General features: G+C 45.8%; 1 protein-coding gene across 2 annotated transcripts in view; it reads left to right on the top strand.

Annotated features, from left to right (window-relative positions):
- Positions 1–7313, top strand: part of adgrg7.1 (adhesion G protein-coupled receptor G7, tandem duplicate 1) — a 14973-nt gene extending 7660 nt beyond the window's left edge. For both annotated transcript variants that reach the window (XM_064314193.1, XM_064314194.1), the window contains 7 exons: positions 520–672; positions 1133–1245; positions 2572–2900; positions 3286–3367; positions 4278–4436; positions 4931–5087; positions 5759–7313. In XM_064314193.1, coding sequence (XP_064170263.1) covers positions 520–672; positions 1133–1245; positions 2572–2900; positions 3286–3367; positions 4278–4436; positions 4931–5087; positions 5759–5941 — 1176 coding nt within the window. In that variant the 3' untranslated portion in view covers positions 5942–7313. The remainder of the gene's footprint in view (positions 1–519; positions 673–1132; positions 1246–2571; positions 2901–3285; positions 3368–4277; positions 4437–4930; positions 5088–5758) is intronic.
- Positions 7314–19715: the final 12402 nt, after the last annotated feature.

Here is a 19715-nt window from a genome sequence, read left to right as displayed (position 1 = left end):
GCATACAGAGGAAGTACCTGGACCCACAGTGTAAATGCACTGAGAACGCGAAAACTAAGAACGTACAAAATGCGACCACTTGCACTTCAAAATGTAACATGTTTGTTTGTTTGTTTGATTGTTTTGCCGGGAATTACAAGCAGATTGCAACGAAAATAAATAACAAGTGACGTTATAGCTTTGGGCCTACATCAAGTGTGTTACTATGGTAACGGAACGTAAACAATTCATTCACAAGAGTTGAGTTTTACTGTGTGTGAACGGTAAAGATGGCTCGAATACCGCATTACAAATTGGGGAGGGGAAGGGAACCTGTTACCGCATCAGAGGCGGCTCAGATGCAGTATTAGCTGTGTGAAAGGGGCTTGAGACAAAGATAAGACAAGAATTTACAAAAAAACAGTGTGCCATTTAAGTAACAGTGAACAGTTAGACAGATCTTCAATAGTTAATCGGGCTGCTAAGGCCGGCCTCTAATATTGTCAATGATTATGTGTGTGAAACGTGAACGCATTACAGAATGCGACCGGCGCCGTGCTCCACGACTTCGCCTGCGTGTTCTGGAACTACACCGCGAACGACTGGAGCACGGCGGGATGCAGGAAAAACGGCAGCTCCAACACCAGCCTGGGCTGCGTCTGCGACCACGCCACCAACTTCGCCGTGCTGATGGTGAGCGGGCGTCCTTCCTCACTGCACCTCCTCTGTTTGTTTCATTACCTGGGGTCACATGCATCAATCTTAAATCAAGCGTCACTTTTGCCAATGCGGAGACATAATTAACTTGTCAATGTCATGTACTGTATGCTGAGCCGTGTGCACTAGATTTCCAAAAGTATATGGATAGATGAACTTCTCTCCCATATGTACTTGTTGCACTGCCAATGTTTGTCAATGGAGATTGCATGGCTGTATGCTTGATTTTATGTACCTGCTAGCAATGAGTATAACCAACCCCACTAATTAGATGGAGTCTCCACATACTTTTGGAAATGTAGTGTACATAAAATATGCTGTAAGGCACAATAATGATCTATTGGCTGTTTGTTAGGTTGTTTGTTACACATATGTCTATAGATGTGCTGCACTGCCTGGGCAGGAGTTGCTGCTTTCATTAATGTTTTCTCCGCAGTCCTTCAGGAATAATTATGCCTACACTGAAGCCTTGAACTGGATCAGCATTCTGGGATGCTCACTGTCTGTCGCTGGGGCCAGCGTCACGATAATATTCCAGATCCTCACCAGGTAAGTAGTACCCAATTAGTACATTACTGAATATTACAGTACAGAAGGGGTTATTCTTTGAGTTACGGTCAATGTTACACAAGGGCTTGCAACTTGTGAACAGTAGCTGATGGACTGGCTGAGAGTAGCTGATGGATTGACTGAGAGTAGCTGATTGGCTGGCCTCGCGAGCCAGTCTCTTTTTTCACTTCGTTCAACAGAGCCTGGCCGATGCCTTGACGTTCTAGGCATAAACGAAGGAGGCAACCTTCCCGGGATAGTTGTGTTTTCCCAACCGATCAGAGTGTTTTGGCCAGGCATGGTCTGAAACGTGCACCGGAAAACATTACCGCATCAGTTCGCCACTATTTGGGGGAAATGATTGTATCGATTGTAACGGGCAAACAATCAAAACCATTGCTTCTTCTGGCTATTTTTCTGGGTATTTATTTGATGGCAGACTGCATACCGTAGGCCACGCTTGAAAAATTTAACTTTTGGCAAATCCTGTAGGCAAGCAAGCGAGTACATCGCTTTCAACTAAGTCACGCCATGTATTTGGCAAGTCTATGATATAACATAATTATCTTCTTTGAATTTGTCCATAATTCTATTTTTAGCAGATAATTTGGGTTAGCTCGATAGCTTGATAGCTTTGTCCGTTTCGCTGGTGTGTTTCAGTTGGGACTTAGATTTGCAGCACACACGGAACAGAGGGAGTGTCGGGAAGCAGAGGCTCCTCCTTTTTGCCCCAGAAAGTACATGCGTTCGTCCAGACTACTGATTGGCTGAGAGATTGATGGATTGACTGAGAGACTGATGGATTGACTGAGACTAGCTGATGGATTGGCTGAGAGAAGCTGATGGATTGCCTGTGAGTTGCTGATGGATTGACTGAGACTGATGGATTGACTAAGAGTAGCTGATGGACTGACTGAGACTGATGGATTGACTGAGAGTAGCTGATGGATTGACTGAGAGGTTGATGGATTGGCTGAGAGATTGATGGATTGCCTGTGAGTTGCTGATGGATTGTGCTGAGGACTGGGCTGATGGATGACTGAGACTGATGGTTGCTGAAGAGTAGCTGATGGATTGACTGAGAGACTCTGATGGAGCTTGCACTGAGTAGCTGAATTGGCTGAGTTGATGGATTGGCTGAGAGATTGATGGATTGCCTGTGAGTTGCTGATGGATTGACTGAGAGTGGCTGATGGATTGGCTGAGAGTAGCTGATGGATTGACTGAGAGACTGATGGGTTGCCTGAGAGTGGCTGATGGGTTGACTGAGAGACTGATGGGTTGACTGAGAGTGGCTGATGGCGGCTGTGTTGTCGCTGTCCTCAGGAGGTCACGTAAGGCCAACGTCACGCTGCTCTTGGTGAGCATCTGTTTCTCCCTGCTGGTCTTCTACCTCCTTTTCCTGCTTGGGATCAACAACCACCCGCCAAATTCCCCGCCGGGGGTAAAAGAGGCCAACGTGGCCCTCCCCTCGGACAAGCACGAGGAGCGCGACTCGGGCATCTGCACCGCCGTCGCGGCGCTGCTCCACTACTTCCTGCTGGCCACCTTCGCCTGGAACACGCTCTACGCCACGCAGATATTCCTCCTGGTCCTCCGCCCCCTCGCGCAGAACGACCGCCCTTTCACCATCGCCGCCCTGGTGGCTGGCTGGGGTATGTCACCCTCATCGTCCCTTCATTCAGAGCAATTCTGCCCGATCCTTTTTTTGCCTGGCGACCTGCCGTCCTGCGGGTTTTCATGTCAGCCCCTTAATTTGACGCTCCTGATTCTGCTGATTGGCTGTTGAATGAGATGCGCTTTCGTTAGGGTCAGAGCAAAAACCCACAGGATGGCTATAGCAATGTCAAACTGCCTTGAATAATTGGTAGCCTTAGCAATTAGCATATATGTGTGTATTTCAGAGTGTATAACTGCTGTATCTATTGATGTATAATTTTCGGGTGGGTACGATCCATCTCAGGGACGCTGCCCTTTCTTTTTTTGTTTTTGGACGATTCGTTTGAGAGAGAGTGTGTGTGTGTGTGGACTCTTCCCCAGGTTTCCCTGCAGCAGTTGTAGCTGTAACACTGGGAGCCACATACACACCACAGCACCCACTGAACTATCGGCAGGAGGAATTGTGAGCACCGTCATACACACATATTACACAGCGCTGTACAGTGTGGTCAGTGCAGTCCACATTCACACATTCACACACCGAACGAATTACGTTTGCAAATGCACAGTTAAAACATAATTTTCAGTAAAAATTGTTTGTATAGTGCTAAATAAGTTACTCTCATTGAAAATTAAAAATAAATATTATATATATTTTTTTAAGTTAATAGGGCTGTGTCCATTTTTTCATGTCGTCAAATAATCCCCAAACATTTCCAGTCCCTGGTATTACCAGATAACTCAAAATGTTGTGGAGGGAGCTGTTTTTGCCATGCTGCAATTCAAATTTCAAATTTGCAAATGCAAATGCATCTCTCCTACTGACCAAAATGCAGTTATATAGTATGCACATTGCACACTGCAATGTCAATGTTGCATATCAATTTTGGAATACCTTATTTATCCCTTTAAGGTGTAAAATCACAAATATGTGATGGAAGTGTTCTTAAGTAACTGAAAGCTATTGAATTCTAGAATACTGAATTAGAATGTTGAAAAAATATTCCAAAAAAACCCCTACTCATCAATGGGTTAAAATTAACCTACAGGCAAATCAACGGTTTCAAATGTCAAGATTTAAAAAATGAATGAAACATCTTAACATGAACTGGTTTGGATTAATCAGTGTAAATCAGCTGTTAGAAGATGCTTCAACTCTTATATTCATTTTGATAACGCTGATTAAATTTAATCGTGAGTGCTGCTAGTGACTATCGTTGGTTTTGCAGCATACCTAATGTACAGTACATAGATTTCATTTGTCCAGCAGTTGACCTCAGTGCCCAATGTCAACACTTCATGCACAAAAGCTAGCATTAAGGTAAACTGCTATAAAAAAAATAATATTTGCATACGAATGGCTGTTTTTTCAGCTGCTGGCTGGCTGCCCTGGACAAAGAGAAGAGGCTGGACTTGAGGAAGCCCATGCTGTGGGGGTTCCTGCTTCCCGTTGCTCTGATGCTGCTTTATAACTGTGTGATTTACGTGTACTTCACAGTGGAGACCTGCAGGACAAACCCAATGCTGCGAAGGTGACCATTGTCCGAGAAATAAACGGTGCTCAGGAAGAGTGTTGGGCAGAGGGGGGAGGTTGAGGGTATTGGCGAGCGATGTTCACAGAGGGGGGGGGGGGTTCTTAAAGACTTGTGCTAATATACGCATGGGGCCAGTAGGCTGATTATATACTGTATAATGTATAGGTGGAGGTATACAGGCTGTGTATATTACAGGGAAAGGTATGCAGGCTGCATTTGATACAGGGGTACGTGCAGTGCTGTACGCCTATCGAACCTGTGTTGTGTCCTTATCGAACCTGTGTCGTGTCCTTATCGAACCTGTGTCGTGTCCTTATCGAACCTGTGTCGTGTCCTTATCGAACCTGTGTCGTGTAGTTACCTCAACGACCACGATATAACGTCGTTTTGGATAAAAGCGTCTGCTAAATCAATGAAATGTAATACTGTAATGTAACAACTGTGGGATGTACATATGAAGGTGCGTTTATGTATGTCTTACATTTCTCCAGCACAAGGATAAGTTCTCCTGTGAAGAAGGTACTGAGCAGCCTTTCTCTGAGTGTAGTATTGGGGCTCTCCTGGGTCCTGGGGTATCTGCTGCTGATCGACACCGCGAGCAGCAACAACGTCGTCGGCATCATCTTCTGCGTTTTAACCACCACCCAGGTATGTACAGTAGCTCCCTGACTCAAGAAATGGCGTTTCCTTTGTGAAACGACTCTGCCACTTTATGGAACGTGCGCGTATGGATCGCTCTTTCTCAGAATAATATCCCCTTTCTAGAATGTGACGCGGTTTATTAGAACAGAGATACGATTCATAATTCCATGGAGCGGCAATCTTTCCACTGCTGTGGCTGATGACACCAGGGTGACATTTGCATTGTAAAACTCAGTAGTGTAGCATCGTGGGTAAGGAACTGGGCTTGTAACCAAAAGATCATAGATTTAATTCCTGGGTAGGACACTGCTTCAGTACATATCCAGCTGTATAAATGGATGCAATGTAAATGTAAAAAAGTTGTGTAAGTAAAAAATAAAAATAAAATAAAAAAAATTAGTCGTTCTGGATAAGAGCGTCTGCTAAATGCCTGTATTGTAGTGTAGTGTAATGTATTGTAATGTATTGTATTGTAGTGTAATGTATTGTATTGTAGTGTAATGTAATGTATTGTATTGTAATGTAATGTAATGTAGTGTAGTGTAGTGTAATGTATTGTAATGTATTGTATTGTAGTATAATGTATTGTATTGTAATGTAATGTAATGTAATGTAGTGTAATGTATTGTAATGTATTGTATTGTAATGTAACTCCCCCCTTGCTGTCGTTGCTGAAGGGCCTGCAGATCTTCTTCCTCTTCACGGCCAGGACGTCCGCTTTCAAGAAGAAGCTTTCCGAGCTGCTGCAGCTCATCCCGGTCCCCGAGATCGCCCTGCACCACCGGAAATTCGTCCTGTGGAAAGGCTCGCGGGACAAAACCTCCGAGTCATACACGACAATGTCGACCAGCCAGTTCTGAGCCGGGGGGCTGAATTTTACAGCGGTGCACGCAGCAGAGCGGCACTGACTACGTCTTCAAAAAACGGCCAGGCGGTGACTCCTTTTCTCCTTCTCCGGAGCGGCTTCCTCAGCGCTGAGATCGTCGCTCTGATGACGAGTGCACAGATCGCTCCTCGAGAGTCTCCTGTTAACGCCGCGTCCTGGTTATGGGAGTCTTTCTGCCAAAAACAGAAGAAAAAAAAAAAACTGACAGAAATCATAAACCAGGGTAACGAGATAGATGGGATTGAGCAGTATTGCCGTATGCTCAAGCAATTGGAAGGAAAGCTATTCCAGTTCTTGATGATTACACACACACACGCGCGCGCACACCCGTTGCATACTGTTCATTCCAGAGGTTGCATCAGGTCACAGACTCAAATGGCAACTTAGCGGGAAACCTGTTTAGGAAATAATTTACGAGGCTGCCTGTCAAGACAATGTTCCGATGTGTTGGACGGGCCCCACCGTGCGTTACCTAACCCAGCCCGGACCGGGCCGGGCCGGTACTGACTGAGCCCAGAAACCCTGCGGGGGGGGGGCATGCGTGATCGGCTGTTGTGTTGCCCCCGAAAGGTCAAAGGTCGTCATTCGGCGGGGCGACCATGTCTTGCCCCGTCCTTGTCATTCGGGGGAGCCTCCAGCCTGCCTGTTCAAGCTGCACCTGAAGAGTCCTCCTCTGACTCAACAATGACCCCATCCTGAGTTTAACGTCAGTGAAAACCATGGAATTATTTTGCATAAACTGTGATTGCTTTCACTGAAGTTGCCCTACCATTGGAAAAACTTAAGCATTGCCCTTTTTTATATTTTTATAAAAGCGGTACACCATGAGGGTACAAAGATTATCTGTAAAAGATTAGTCTTTTTTGTCACCCTACAGTTATGAAATCAGCACTACACACCAATTACAACAAAAAAAAATCAATAAGTGATGTGTATTTTGTAGTAAAATCAGTTGGTGTACGCTGACGAAATACAAATACGTCTTTCCAGACGGTAAATTTGGAAAACAGTTATTCACTGATTTATTGGTGAGTGACAGTTTGTTTCTACATGAAAAATATTAATGTCAGGCTTTATCACAGGGGGCCTGGGGAGGTTAGGTCATTTTTGACTCGACACAGGGTGCATGCAAAATATGAAGATAACACGAAGGTTAAGTGATGGACTGAAGCCCGAAAGGTGCGATGAACTCAATTCACACTTAACATCACACCTGTTACTGAGTACATCACCAGCTTGCCAGTGTTCCCCCAAACTGACAGAGGTAGTTATGACAATGAGCTTGAAATATAATTGGAAATTTTTTCATTGTGAGAAACCAGGGAGTAAAATGTTTAAACAATTAATTATTGCTTCTGCTATTTATTTGAGTTCATGGTTGTCCGTCTAGGTGACCATAATTCGAGATGACCAAGTAAGGAGATTGATGCCAGCCAGAACACGTGCTGTTCATCTGTGCGTGCTTGATGTTGTATTTATGTCTTGTCTGTTGATATCGTCATATCAATGTTTTGAATATGGCATGCCTTTAAGGGCTGATGGAAAATAGCCATCGTGTGTTTTTAAGGAAATCAAAAAATGTTTCCATTGGGCGATTTGCATGAACCCGAGGTGATCACAGGTAGGTCACGCGAAACGCACTTTCACGTCGCCTGCCGAAGGGCGTTACCTGTGTGGGCTTTCGTGCGATCTCTCGCCCCCGCGCCGAGCCCGCTGTCCCTCGCGCCGATGGGACGCTGACGTCCCTCGCTGAATCCCGGCGTGCCGAGCCCTGACGCCGCGGGGGGTGGGGGGGGGGATTTTCGTGAGGCGGTGCGCGCCGCGAGGGAACCGTACGCCGTGATTAAATTCGCGGCCGCGATTGTGGCGCCCGGTCGTGCCCGAGAGCGCTGGCGCGCAGTCGAAGAGGCGGCCAGACGGAGACGGCGATGAAGATGGAGATGGGGATGAAGATGGCTTCAGCTCTCCATGTTCTGTGTTTGAAGGTCAGAGTTTATGACGAACCTCCGTCCGCTAGGCACAATGCTGCATGTCCCCAGCAGCCATCACACCCCAGCAGACTTTCTCCTCCCTGATACTTGGCTGAAAGAAAGGAGGGGCTGGAATTTCTCCTAAAAAGGTTGCCACTAGTAATTTCAAACGACCTCTAGATCATTTTTTTTAACATATTCAATGTGCATGTTTTTTTTTTTACTGCTGATCTGATAACTGATCATTCACGTGGCATTGATATGCTTTGGCTCACGCACCCCTTGTGTCTGCGCACGCATTTGTTCACCAAAATGTTTTTTTTTTTGTGACACAGGTGAATGACAAAATCAACAGCCTGAGGGTAATGGCAGCCAATGCGGTCATGGCGAAATAACCTGCTTATAACCGTTTAAGGGACAAGATGACAAATATGGGATTAGAATGTTCTTAACTAAACATTCTAACACATATGTGATTAGAATGTTCTTAACTAAACATTCTAACAAATATGTGATTAGAATGTTCTTAACTGAACATTCTAATGCTGATGTAACAATCACTACCGGTAAGTGAAAGCAATGGAGTTCTAGAACACAGACTTAGAATTTTGAAAAAAAAAAGGGTTAATATAATTTCAGGAGAATGCTTCTTCGCTAAGGAAACAAATTAATCTTTTTGGAGATCTCCATTGGTATCATAGAGCGCAGCTACCATGTCTTTGCTTCAGCGCCAGAGAAAACTAAAAGGATCAGGCCAATAAAAATCAGATTCCAACTACAGTGTAGAGCATAACACAAGCTGCAGCTGGATCAATCAAGTGCAGAGTACCAAAACAAAGTATAAGAGCATACAGCCCTCGCTGTGGCTCTCTGGGACCAGGGTTAAACTCTGTCCTCTTATCCCTTCAACCCTTTCAATCTGCAGCTCTGTACAAACTCATGCTGGAAACCCCTCCCCCTTCAAAACATTGCCGTTCTGGACAAAATTTTACCTGGATTATATGGACAAAAAAATAGCGTATTATTTTCATTATCAAAATTCTGTCCTTCTGATCCTGACTGTCTCAGTCAGTATTAAAACTCTTGTGTATCTTGAGTCTGTTTCAGGTCAATAGGTGGCAGCAGCTTAGTCTTGTGGGATTTGTGGGAAATGGAGTTGGGATTGTTTGTGTATATGCACAGTGGCCATCCAATTCGATCACTCGGGGTCCTTTTCCCACAGTGTAATGAACACACCACACCTCGTTACTGATTCAGTATAGACCCAGTGTCCAGTTTGTCTCCTGGGTGTCCAAAACACAGTTTTGACTGAGCCATTTTTTTTTAAAGTTCCAGCTGAAATTGAGGTTTCCCGTATCCAATGAGCTGATAATTGGAGCTGTATTCAGTGTGACTGTTTAATTGAGCGACTGATTCTTGCTGCTGATTTGTCCTGCATGCTGAAGGAAGCCTACCGTCTGCCTGTGGGGAAAACAAAGCGTATTTTTTTTTTTAAAAAAAGCTTGTGGCGATAAGCCAAGCCTGCATTCTGAAAAGCGCATGTTTTGTGGAAGCATGTAACCGCATGTTCTCTGTTACCTTCCCTAATTCGGGGATCGACTGGAGCAAAAACCGCTGATGCACTGGGGTTCCCAGGACTCAGTATTGGGGATACCCCCTGTAGGGGTGCCCCCCCAAAGTGTGTTCTCTCACTGTGCTGAACAGTCCCTGTTCCCCCTCATGAACCTGTATCCCCCAAGGGAGTCAAACAGGCAAAATGTTGTCCTCTGTCCCCCCCTGCTGCTGTGAAGGAGTCAGTGCACCCTGGTCGCAGTTTCACCAAATCCCACCACTGCTGGCCGAACTCATTGCTTCAAAAAATATGTAAATAAATAAATAAAAACAAAGGGAGAGAAAATCAACCGTTCCTGCTGTCTTGCTGAGTGAAATTCAGGGAAATTTGCCCCGTAAAAATTTTTTTAGCTGTTCACTGGGCCACAGTCAGCCAGCCATCTGGAAGGAGCCGGATACACTCAGCATGTCCTGAGTTTGCTTTTTTGAGAGTTTGAGGAGCGAGTTGCACTCAGCCTAGACACAGGAAAGAAGTTACCGTCCATTATAGCCCTGCGATTTAGCTTTCAAATGCTTCAATGCAAAGCGTACAAGTTTAAATACATGGAGAACGGTTACAACAACATTATTAATTATAATTGTGCTATTGTGAATTTTTCTTTCGATTTTGTTGTGATGATTGTGTTATCTCTGCAGTGGAAGACCTGCATTATTGCAGTGGAAAATCTCTGGGCAAATCTGCATTTATGTTATGTCATTACAATGGAAGATTTCTGATTGTGTTATCATTGCAATGGAAGATAGTGCGTTATAGCGGTGGAAAATCTCTGGGTAGATCTGCGATTGTGCTAACACTGCAATGGAAGGTTGTGTGTGCGTTATTGTGATGGAAAATCTCTGATTGTGTTACCACGGAAATGGGAAACCCCTTATTGTCTTATCGCGGCAACGGCAGATTTTTTTTTGACCGCATTGTCACGATCTCACGCTCACAGTGACGTCTCACACACGCAGCCATTGGGGACAGTGGAAGAGGTGCATGCGGTGCGTGGTGTTGAGAAATTCCTCTTTCCTCAGATGCGGTTATACACGTAACGAACATCGGTTCCGGACAAGCCGCGACACGCGTAGCATGTTCCAAAACCAAGCAGCCTGAACAGGGCTCCTGTGTGTGTCAATGAAAAATAGCCAAGTGCTCAATTTTGGCTGCGAAAAATGCAAGAGCTTGAACTGTTTGTTGGCTCATATTACCCAAACCCTCCCCTTTTCCCTGAACTCTAAATGACCAGTAAGGACATCTATGGACATTATGATACATTTCCCCAAACTGCAGTGTTGTGTAAAGTGTTTGAAAATGTTCTCTCAAGAAGATTGCAAAAAAACTAGAAAGGCTGAGATATTAATGACAACTAAAACAATGTTTCAATTAGAGAGACTGAAGAGACTGAAAAGACACGCCAGAATTTGCCTTTTTAATATTTTAAGTTTTCCATTTTGGTAATCCAACAGCAGCTACTCTCGTTGTCCCAGTTACTTGGTTTAAAACAATTCTCGGGGAATACAAGTATTTAGGATCCACACATGCAATAACTTGAAAGTCTAAAAGTGATAACCTGACTGTTATAACAACAATACAACAGCAAATCTTATAGATGTTTTGATATGATAATGCAACAATACAACTGTGAAGCGTGGGTCTGCATGTAGCAGTGGACAATGGAAGAGTTTGTGTGCGTGGGCCAGTTTGGAGTTTGGGTGCGTGGGCCAGTTTGGAGTTTGGGTGCGTGGGCCAGTTTGGAATGGGTGGTCCTGGGCTGGGTGTGGCTTGGTGTCAAGGTGCAGGAGATAAGATCAGAGAAAAGGTGCGATGGCGGGGTCAGAGGTCACAGCCAAGTAAGGGCCTGTCAGGCAGTAAGAGCGGAGCACAGATGCTCTCATAAAAAGATCCCCACCACATTACCTGATACAGTTCTGCATGCAATACCCTCCCCCACGTTACCTGCTCTGGTTTCACCTGTGACCTCCTTCACCCCCCCACATACACACACACCCAACTGGAACTTGCACCAGATTCGGTCCATATTCATTTCATTGTTTCAGTGTTCAAGTTAATTCACTTTACCTTTGCAATTTCTGCAGTAGGAATAAAAAACATATAAATATCCACATATTGTAATTCCTCGATTCAAATTCCAATCCTGTGTCCTTAACTTTTTTTTATTTTTATTTTTTATAGTTCAAGCAAATTCAATGGCAATTTACTGAAGAAAAAATAAATGAATGTATATAATTCCGAACTCCTCATGGGGAGAAATGCGCTGGGGCTGAAATGGATCTGACTCTGCACATGCAGTGAGAGCAGAGGATCTGTCCGGTCAGTCCTTCCTGCTCTGTCCCGCAGGCTGTTTCCTGGCTATGCGTGGAATTCTGCTCTGTCAAACGCAGGGTCAGGCTCCTTCAAGCTGTCTGACGGAGTGGAGTGGACGCAAGTTTAGCCTTGTGCTGAGAGCTCCAGACACAGCGTGCGGCACGCAGATTTTAACTATGCTCTCTCTCTCTCTCTCTCTCTATCTCTCTCTCTCTCTCTCTACAAAATAAGACTGTGAAAGTTTATTGATTTCTACAGAGCAATGCTATAAATGCGCGATAGTTTGAAAACCTAAAATCTGTTTATGTATTCTTATGAAAATTAAAAATCAATCGATCAATAACGTTTCATTATAGTATATATATATCCTGGCCTAAACCCTCTCAAAACCATCCAGAGGCAAAAGTGGCAAGGAAATTCCCAAAAATCAGCACCCACTGCCGGTGTCTTCACCAGGCTCTGGTGAGCACACTGGCAGTGTGCTCATCCTGTAGACCCTAGGGACCTGTTTACAGACTCCCACAAAACCGCATGTAGCCTCAGAATTGCACCTTAACCCTTTGAAGAGTAGGTTTTTTTTTCTTCAAAATTCCACATCGGTGTTCTAGAACTCAGTGCCACACTGTGCATTCAGCACAGGGCCTGCTAACTCTGTGCCACACTGTGCATTCAGCACAGGGCCTGCTAACTCTGTGCCACACTGTGCATTCAGCACAGGGCCTGCTAACTCTGTGCCACACTTTGCATTCAGCATTCTGTGCTTGTGTGTGTGTATGAGTATATGTGTGCGTGTTTGTGTGTGTGGGGGTATGTGAGTATCTGTATATATGAATGAGAGTATGTCTGTGTGTCTGTGTATGTGCGTGTGATTGAGCATGAGTGTGTGTGTGTCTGTTTGTGTGTCTGTGTATGTGCGTGTGTGCGTGTGCGGGTATGTGTGAGTGTGTGTGTGTGTGTGTGTGTGCGTGGGTGTGAGTGTGTGAGTGTGTGTGTGTGTGCGCGGGTGTGTGTGTTGGGGGGTTGGGGGCGTTCCTGGCGTGCCTTAGTCTGAGCCTGCGGTGAAAGTGGACAGGTGTGTGTGTTTGAGGGGAGGGAATGTGAGCGGTGTCTGAAACTCATCGCCTCAGAGTTCCTTTCCTGTGAGGCGAAGGAGAGGGGGAGAGAGGGAGAGAGGGAGAGGGGGAGAGGGGGACGAGTTTGTGCACGCTGTCTTCCACTGCCACGCGCCCCTCTCCTGCCCAGTCATGCGCTCTTTCCTCTCTCCCTCTTTCCCTCTTTCCCTCTCTCCCCATCTCAGATGTTCAGCGCCAGCTGTGGAGGGAAGGGGGGGGGGGGTGTAATAAAAAGAAATGCCCGACAGATCCCCCAGATCTCTGATCCTGAACCTCTCTCCCCATGACATTCATGGCTTTACTGTGACATCACAGATCAGAGCTCCACACGTACAAATGTGAAAGCACAAATGCTCATCAGCGACGGTTTTTTCCCCCCCTGCGTTCCTCTGTGCACAGATACAGTTCTTTTGTGTTGAATAATTTTCAAAATGTCAAAAACGTTTAACGCTGATGATATTCTGAGTTCCAAAAAATCTGTGAACGTCTGCTTTCTTTACGCCAGCTCTCGTTGGACCAAGACGCTACTCGTGGCACGGAACTGCGAGGTTGCCAGGTGACGGGTAGTGTCCGCTGTCAACGCGCCGGCCCGCCCTTTGATCCCCGAGCTCCAGGTGAGGACACGCGCCGCCCTACCTGAACCTATCCGGCGCGCACAGTGGCACGCGTTCGGCTCGATGTGCTCCTGAGCCCCTCGTCCAATCGGAGCCCCGCACCCACTCGACAGGGGGCGTGACCATCGCTCCGCCTCCTCCTGGCCTCAACGCACCGCTGCCCGTGCATGCTGGGTAATGGGCCTTCCTGGCAACCCAACCGCCAAGACTACATTCTCTCTACCACATTTGCATGATAATGAAACTCAACATTGAACATTGCCTTCTGAAGAAGCACAACCCCTGGCTCACTTCAGTGCAGGTACTGTACATCAGGAACCACTTTGCTGCAATACACCAGAAATACACCAGTAGTTAGAGCCATATATTATTCTGAACACTGATGTTTCAAACAAAAGTATGTAAAGAAAGAAATCTTGTTGAGATGTATTCTAAACACGTATATATTTATAACCTTAAACGATGCTCATTTTATTTAAATGCTGTTCTTTGTCTTTATTGTAATACAGATGCACCGTATTTTCAGGCACACAAACTATTTCCGCTAAGAAATGCAAACTTTAAAAAACCATACATTGCACTCACAGAAAACGGGGCCGTGGGCCAAAGAAAATAACAGATCGCAATCTGTCCGCCTTGAGTTGATTTTCCTCATGAATATGCATTTGTGAGTCGATGAAAAAATTCGATTTTTTTTTCTTCAAATTACCGTTAAGCACAGACATATGAGTAAACAAAGCGTATTATTGTGAGCACATGTTTATTATTTGAAAAATCCAATTTGAGCACAGGTATTTTGTAAAAATAGATATATTGGGCCTCATTCACGAAACGTGTACGATCACATTTGATCTTAAACTGCGTGAAAGAACGTTTATAAGAACATTTCAGCGTTCATCTTTTTTTTCTTATCTGTATTAGTTCATGGCTGTTTCTTTATGCAAATCACATGAACAGGACCTGCATATAAAATTTACAAACGGCCAGCATTCATCACCTCATACACCTGGGATAAGCACAAAAACAAAGCTCTGCACATGCGTCATGAATCTCAAATTGTTTTTTCGCAGAAACATTTTTAAGAACAAAAGTAGGAATAATTTAAGAAAAGCTTTGTGAACAAGGCCTAATGTGCTTAACATTGTGCGTATCTTATTAAAAAAATAACTTTTCAGCCCAAGTATAGTATACAAGCAGATGTATTGTGAACGCGGGTGTATTATAAAAACATATATTGTAAGTGAAGGTGCATTGTAAAGACAAAAGCGGATATATTCTTGAAGACAGCGCAGACGGCCGGCCTGCTGTGTGGAGGGAGGGAGGGAGGTGAGGAAGAGGATGGAGCCAGTGGAATGTTTGCAGCGGGTGCGGGGGCGGGGGGGAAAACGCTCCGCACTGTGTGCGCAGGAGATGTGGAATGCAAACTTCACAGGGACAAGAGGAAGAAAAACACGGCAGGAAAGAGCGCTGGGAGAAAGAGCGGAGGGCGGGAGCGAGGGAGGGAGGGAGGGAGGGAGGTAGAGACAGAATGAAGGATAGAAGGATAGACGGAAGAGAGGTGCCGATGGGTGGCGGAGGAAAGGGGGGGCGGGGGGGCGGTGGCGAATGTTTGAGCTGCTAATTTAAAACAATTGATCCTACATGTTAATTATCTCTTTCATCCACCAGCTGTAATGACTGTAATTAGCACCACCCCCCCACCCCACCTCCCTAATTTAGCTCGCATGTGACCCCGCGGAGAAGGGAACTCTCCGTCCGCCCCTCGCCGTCCTCCATCCTCCCCGTGCCTGCGCGCGCCTGTCTTCCCTGGGAGCGCGGCCGTCTCTGGCCGGTGGAGTTCAGGCAGCGTTTGTGGACCGGAAGGGGGGATGATTTTGCTGACTGTAATAAACGCAATGTGGTGCTCCATTTTCTCCCCCATCTTTTCCCTTTATTTGGCGCCCGACCCCCCCCGTACGGATGGTGCCCGACCCCCCTGTACGGATGGTGCCCGACCCCCCCCGTATGGATGGCGCCTGACCCCCCCGTACGGATGGCGCCCATCTCAGGGGCAATGGTTATTTTCTTCTTGTGCTTTGGCTTTAAAATCCCAGCAACGTGATGTAAAGTTCAGGAGGGCAATTCAATGCCCAGATATCATGTGGTCTGGTGAATCTCCTTTATTGTTGGATTAATCATCTGCAGAATGTTTGTGCAGACACTAACAAGCTATAAGTGTACGGAATATGAAATGAATCCATGAAAATATGTGGATGTCAGGAAAAAAAACCAAATCTTGCATTTGGGACTCAAAAAGTAAACCATATCTGTGGGCGGAGCAAGGGCAGAACTAGGCGGGACAGGTGTGGTGATATCATCTCTGGGTGTTTTGTAAGGGGCTGTAGAGAGTCTGACAGCGTGTGGATTTATATCCAGAGGTGGCACATAAGTCTCTGTCTATGGGCCGTATGGAGTCTGTCTCTGCCCGCGTCTACGGCACACATGAAGACGTGCATCTTTCTGCTCTGTGACACATGTAGGCTACAGATCCTTAGGTCATGCTTGTGCTATTCTCTGACAAACACACACACCCTCCCGCTGACTAATGGCATCTTAGTGTCTGATTGAGATTTTTTTCCCCTAATTTTTCCGCCCCCGGCTTGGAGTCTTAGGCCTGGCCCTCCCTCCCTTTCACCTTATTTATCTCCACATCTCTTTCCTGCCAAAACACATAAAATGATTAATCCGCGTCTGTTTAACAACTCCAAAAAAAAAAAAAAAAAAACAGCCCACAAAATTGTGCCAGGAACAGAGTCAGGGCATTGCATATGAGCTGTAACATAATAGTGTTATGTGGGGACTTCCGAGCTATGACATCATAAAGGATGCACAGCGTTTGCACTGTGACATCATACTGCAGACAGGGCCTCAGAGCTGTGACATCATAAAGGAATCACAACCTCTGAGCTGTAACATCACAGCAGGGACAGGGTCCATGAGCTGTGACATCATATTGAAGAGAGAGAGAGAGGGATGGCAATGAAAATCAGAGACCTGTTATGTAAGAGAGCTGTCTGTACACGGTACATGAACAGTATATTCTTCAGGAGACATTTATGAAGGCTGTAGGATCTCTTCCTTTCTCCTAACCGTATATAAATCATGTCGCTGGCTGGTGGAGAAGCTCTATCTATCTCTTCATCACTCGGAAACTTCAGATGCATATTTTCATCAGCGCGACGGCCAGCGCTCCTGTTCTGACTTGTCCTGCGTTCGAGAGCGGGGAGGAAAAGCAGCACGCTTTCACAACCTCGCTTTGAAACGAGAAAATTACCACTTCACAGGCACTACGCCTCCACAAGACTGGCACCGTCCATAGAGCCAGAATATGCACGATTTGCATGAATGAATGATTCATATTTGGATCAGGTTAAAATATTTAAATGTTTGCGTTACCTGCCCAGACCAATCTCAGCTTTATTGTCTTCTGCACAAGACAAATGTCGTTGCTAGTACTGTGTGCAAAACCTTGCCAATGTGGTGAGTAAGAGGAGAGTAGAGACGGACAGGTTGTAAAAGTCTGGTCGGTAAGAGGAGAGTAGAGATGGTCAGCTACATTCAGTAAAAAAAAAAAAAGCATCAATGGTGAATTCCTTGAGATTTATCATCTTACAACCCACATTGATTATGTGAGGATTATGTTGTGGTGAGAGGGTTATGCAATGTGCATGTGGTGGTGACAGGGTTTTGTGCTTGTGATAAGGTTATTCAGTTATTCAGGGTTACAGGACTATTGACATTGTTATGCATTGGTGAGAGGGTTATGTTGTGGTGACAGTGTGTATGTTATGGTTATGTGCCAGTGAGATGGTTATTCAGTGGTGAAAGTGTTACAGAGTTGTTGACAGGGTTATATGCTGGTGAGAGGGTTATGCTGTGGGGAAAGAGTGAGAGTGTGGTGTGATAGGGGTGAGAGTGTTCTGTGGTGGTGATATGTTTATTTTGTGGTGACATGGTGAGAGTGTTCTGTGGTGGTGACAGGGTTATGCTATGGGGACAGGGTGAGAGTGTTATGTGGTGATGACAGGGTTATTTGGTGGTGATAGGGTTATGTGGTGTTGACAGGGTTATGTGGTGATGAGAGTGTTATGTGGTGGTGAGACTGTTATGTGGTGGTGAGAGGGTTATGTGGTTATGAGAGTGTTATGTGGTGGTGAGAGGGTTGTGTTGTGCGGACAGGGTGAGAGTGTTATGTGGTGGTGACAGGGTAATGTTGTGGTGAGAGGGTTATGTTGTGGGGACAGGGTGAGACTGTTATGTGGTGGTGAGAGGGTTATGTTATGATGACAGGGTTATGTGGTGGTGACAGGGTTATGTGATGGTGATAGGGTTATGTTGTGGTGCCAGGGTTATGTGGTGGTGACAGGGTTATGTTGTGGTGACAGGGTTATGTGCTGGTGACAGGGTTATGTGATGGTGATAGGGTTATGTGGTGGCGACAGGGTTATGTGCTGGTGACAGGGTCACAGAGTTAGGCTGTGGTATAAGTGATGAGGGGAAGCTGAGTTGGGGTATTTCTCACAGTGCACTGTGCTCTTGGTAACTATCTGCTAAAACCTGCCAGGAATGCGCTGCGGACTCTGGGCAGCTTAGTGTGTACTGGGGAGGGGGGGCTGGGGGGGGGCGGGGGGGAGGGGGGGGGGGAGGGCTCCTGTTTACCCGAGGGATAAGCCGCAATCCGCCAAATAATTTGCATGTTTCTGGAACTTAGTTTCTCTCTCTAACCCTCTCTCTGATTCCGTCTCAGCAGTCATCGGTAAATCTGGATGTGTGTGTGTGCATGTGTTTGTGTTGTGTTTGTGTTTGTGTGTGTTTGTGTTTGTGTGTGCATGTGTTCATATGTGTGCTTGAGTGAACAGTAGAAAGAAACAGAAAAAGAGTGTAAACTTGCTTGAATGCCATTGATTCTAGACGGTTAATAAATACGAATGCCTCCTGTAAGTTGACATTGTGGCATTTCAGATTTCAGATGAGAACTGAAAGCTCGGAGTTCTGTTCGTCACGGGATGAAAGAGTGAAAATTGTGTTTCATTTGGGTTCAGATTGATTCTGGTTTATCTGTCTGTGATGGTTGGTTGATTTTTTTTGTAAGAGTCACAGAGCACTCCTTGGCTCGGACACAAAGGGCTCTCTGTGGCGTGGGCCACGGTGATGTCAGCTTCGTTAATTCTTTAATTAGAGGAGCTTTTCATCAGGATTGTCTCATCTTAACCCCCAGACGCCTCTCTGAGCAGCTCTGGTCCCCCATGTTGTGCTCAGATCTCCTTCCTTGAACCTGATCCTGTCTGCACTTTACAAAATCGCATGGGAACCTATTCCCGAAGGTTCCAGAAGGTTTAACCACAGTTGTGTCTCTGTGGAGACTGTTTCTGACTGTTAAAGCCCTGTTGTGTTTTGGTGGAGGTTGCTGTTGACTGTTGATATGTGGTTCTGTCTCGGTGCCATTTTCTTCTGACAGTTGAACCCCTGGTTGTGTCTCTGTGGAGGTTTGCTGCTGACAGTTGAACCCCTGGTTGTGTCATTGTGAACGCTGATCCAAAGTCAGCGGGTGCCTTCGGTTCTGTTCGCTGTTGAGTGCTGTGTGTGAGAGAGAGAGAGAGAGAGAGAGAGTGCTTCCAGCCATAACAACAACATCAGGCTGCCGCTTGAAATCGCCCAAAAACATTGGAAGGACATCGAAACTGGAATGAGATGAAAGAGTGCTGTGAGAGATAACCTCATCTGCCCCAGAGAACTTTGGGATAGCGCCCTTTGGCGTGTCGGAGAGCGCTGTAATCCCTGCTGTGTGTATTCATCACTCTTCTCTTCAAGAGACCCTGCAGACGCTTCAACCGCTCATGCTCTGTTTACACACAGAGGTCTATGTGTCTGTACTGGGTGCTTTTGAGTCTCTGCTGTCTGAGTCTGTGCTGAGTCATTGTCTGAGTCTGTGCTGTCACTGAGTCTGTGCTGAGTCATTGTCTGAGTCTGTGCTGTCTCTGTGTCTGTGCTGAGTCTTTTCTGAGTCTGTGCTGTCTCTGCATCTGTGCTGAGTCATTGTCTGAGATTGTGCTGTCTCTGCGTCTGTGCTGAGTCTTTTCTGAGTCTGTGCTGT

The sequence above is a fragment of the Anguilla rostrata genome, chromosome 17, assembly GCF_018555375.3.
Source record: "Anguilla rostrata isolate EN2019 chromosome 17, ASM1855537v3, whole genome shotgun sequence".
Classification (NCBI taxonomy): Eukaryota; Metazoa; Chordata; class Actinopteri; order Anguilliformes; family Anguillidae; genus Anguilla; species Anguilla rostrata.
This window is presented reverse-complemented; position numbering and strand designations above follow the sequence as displayed.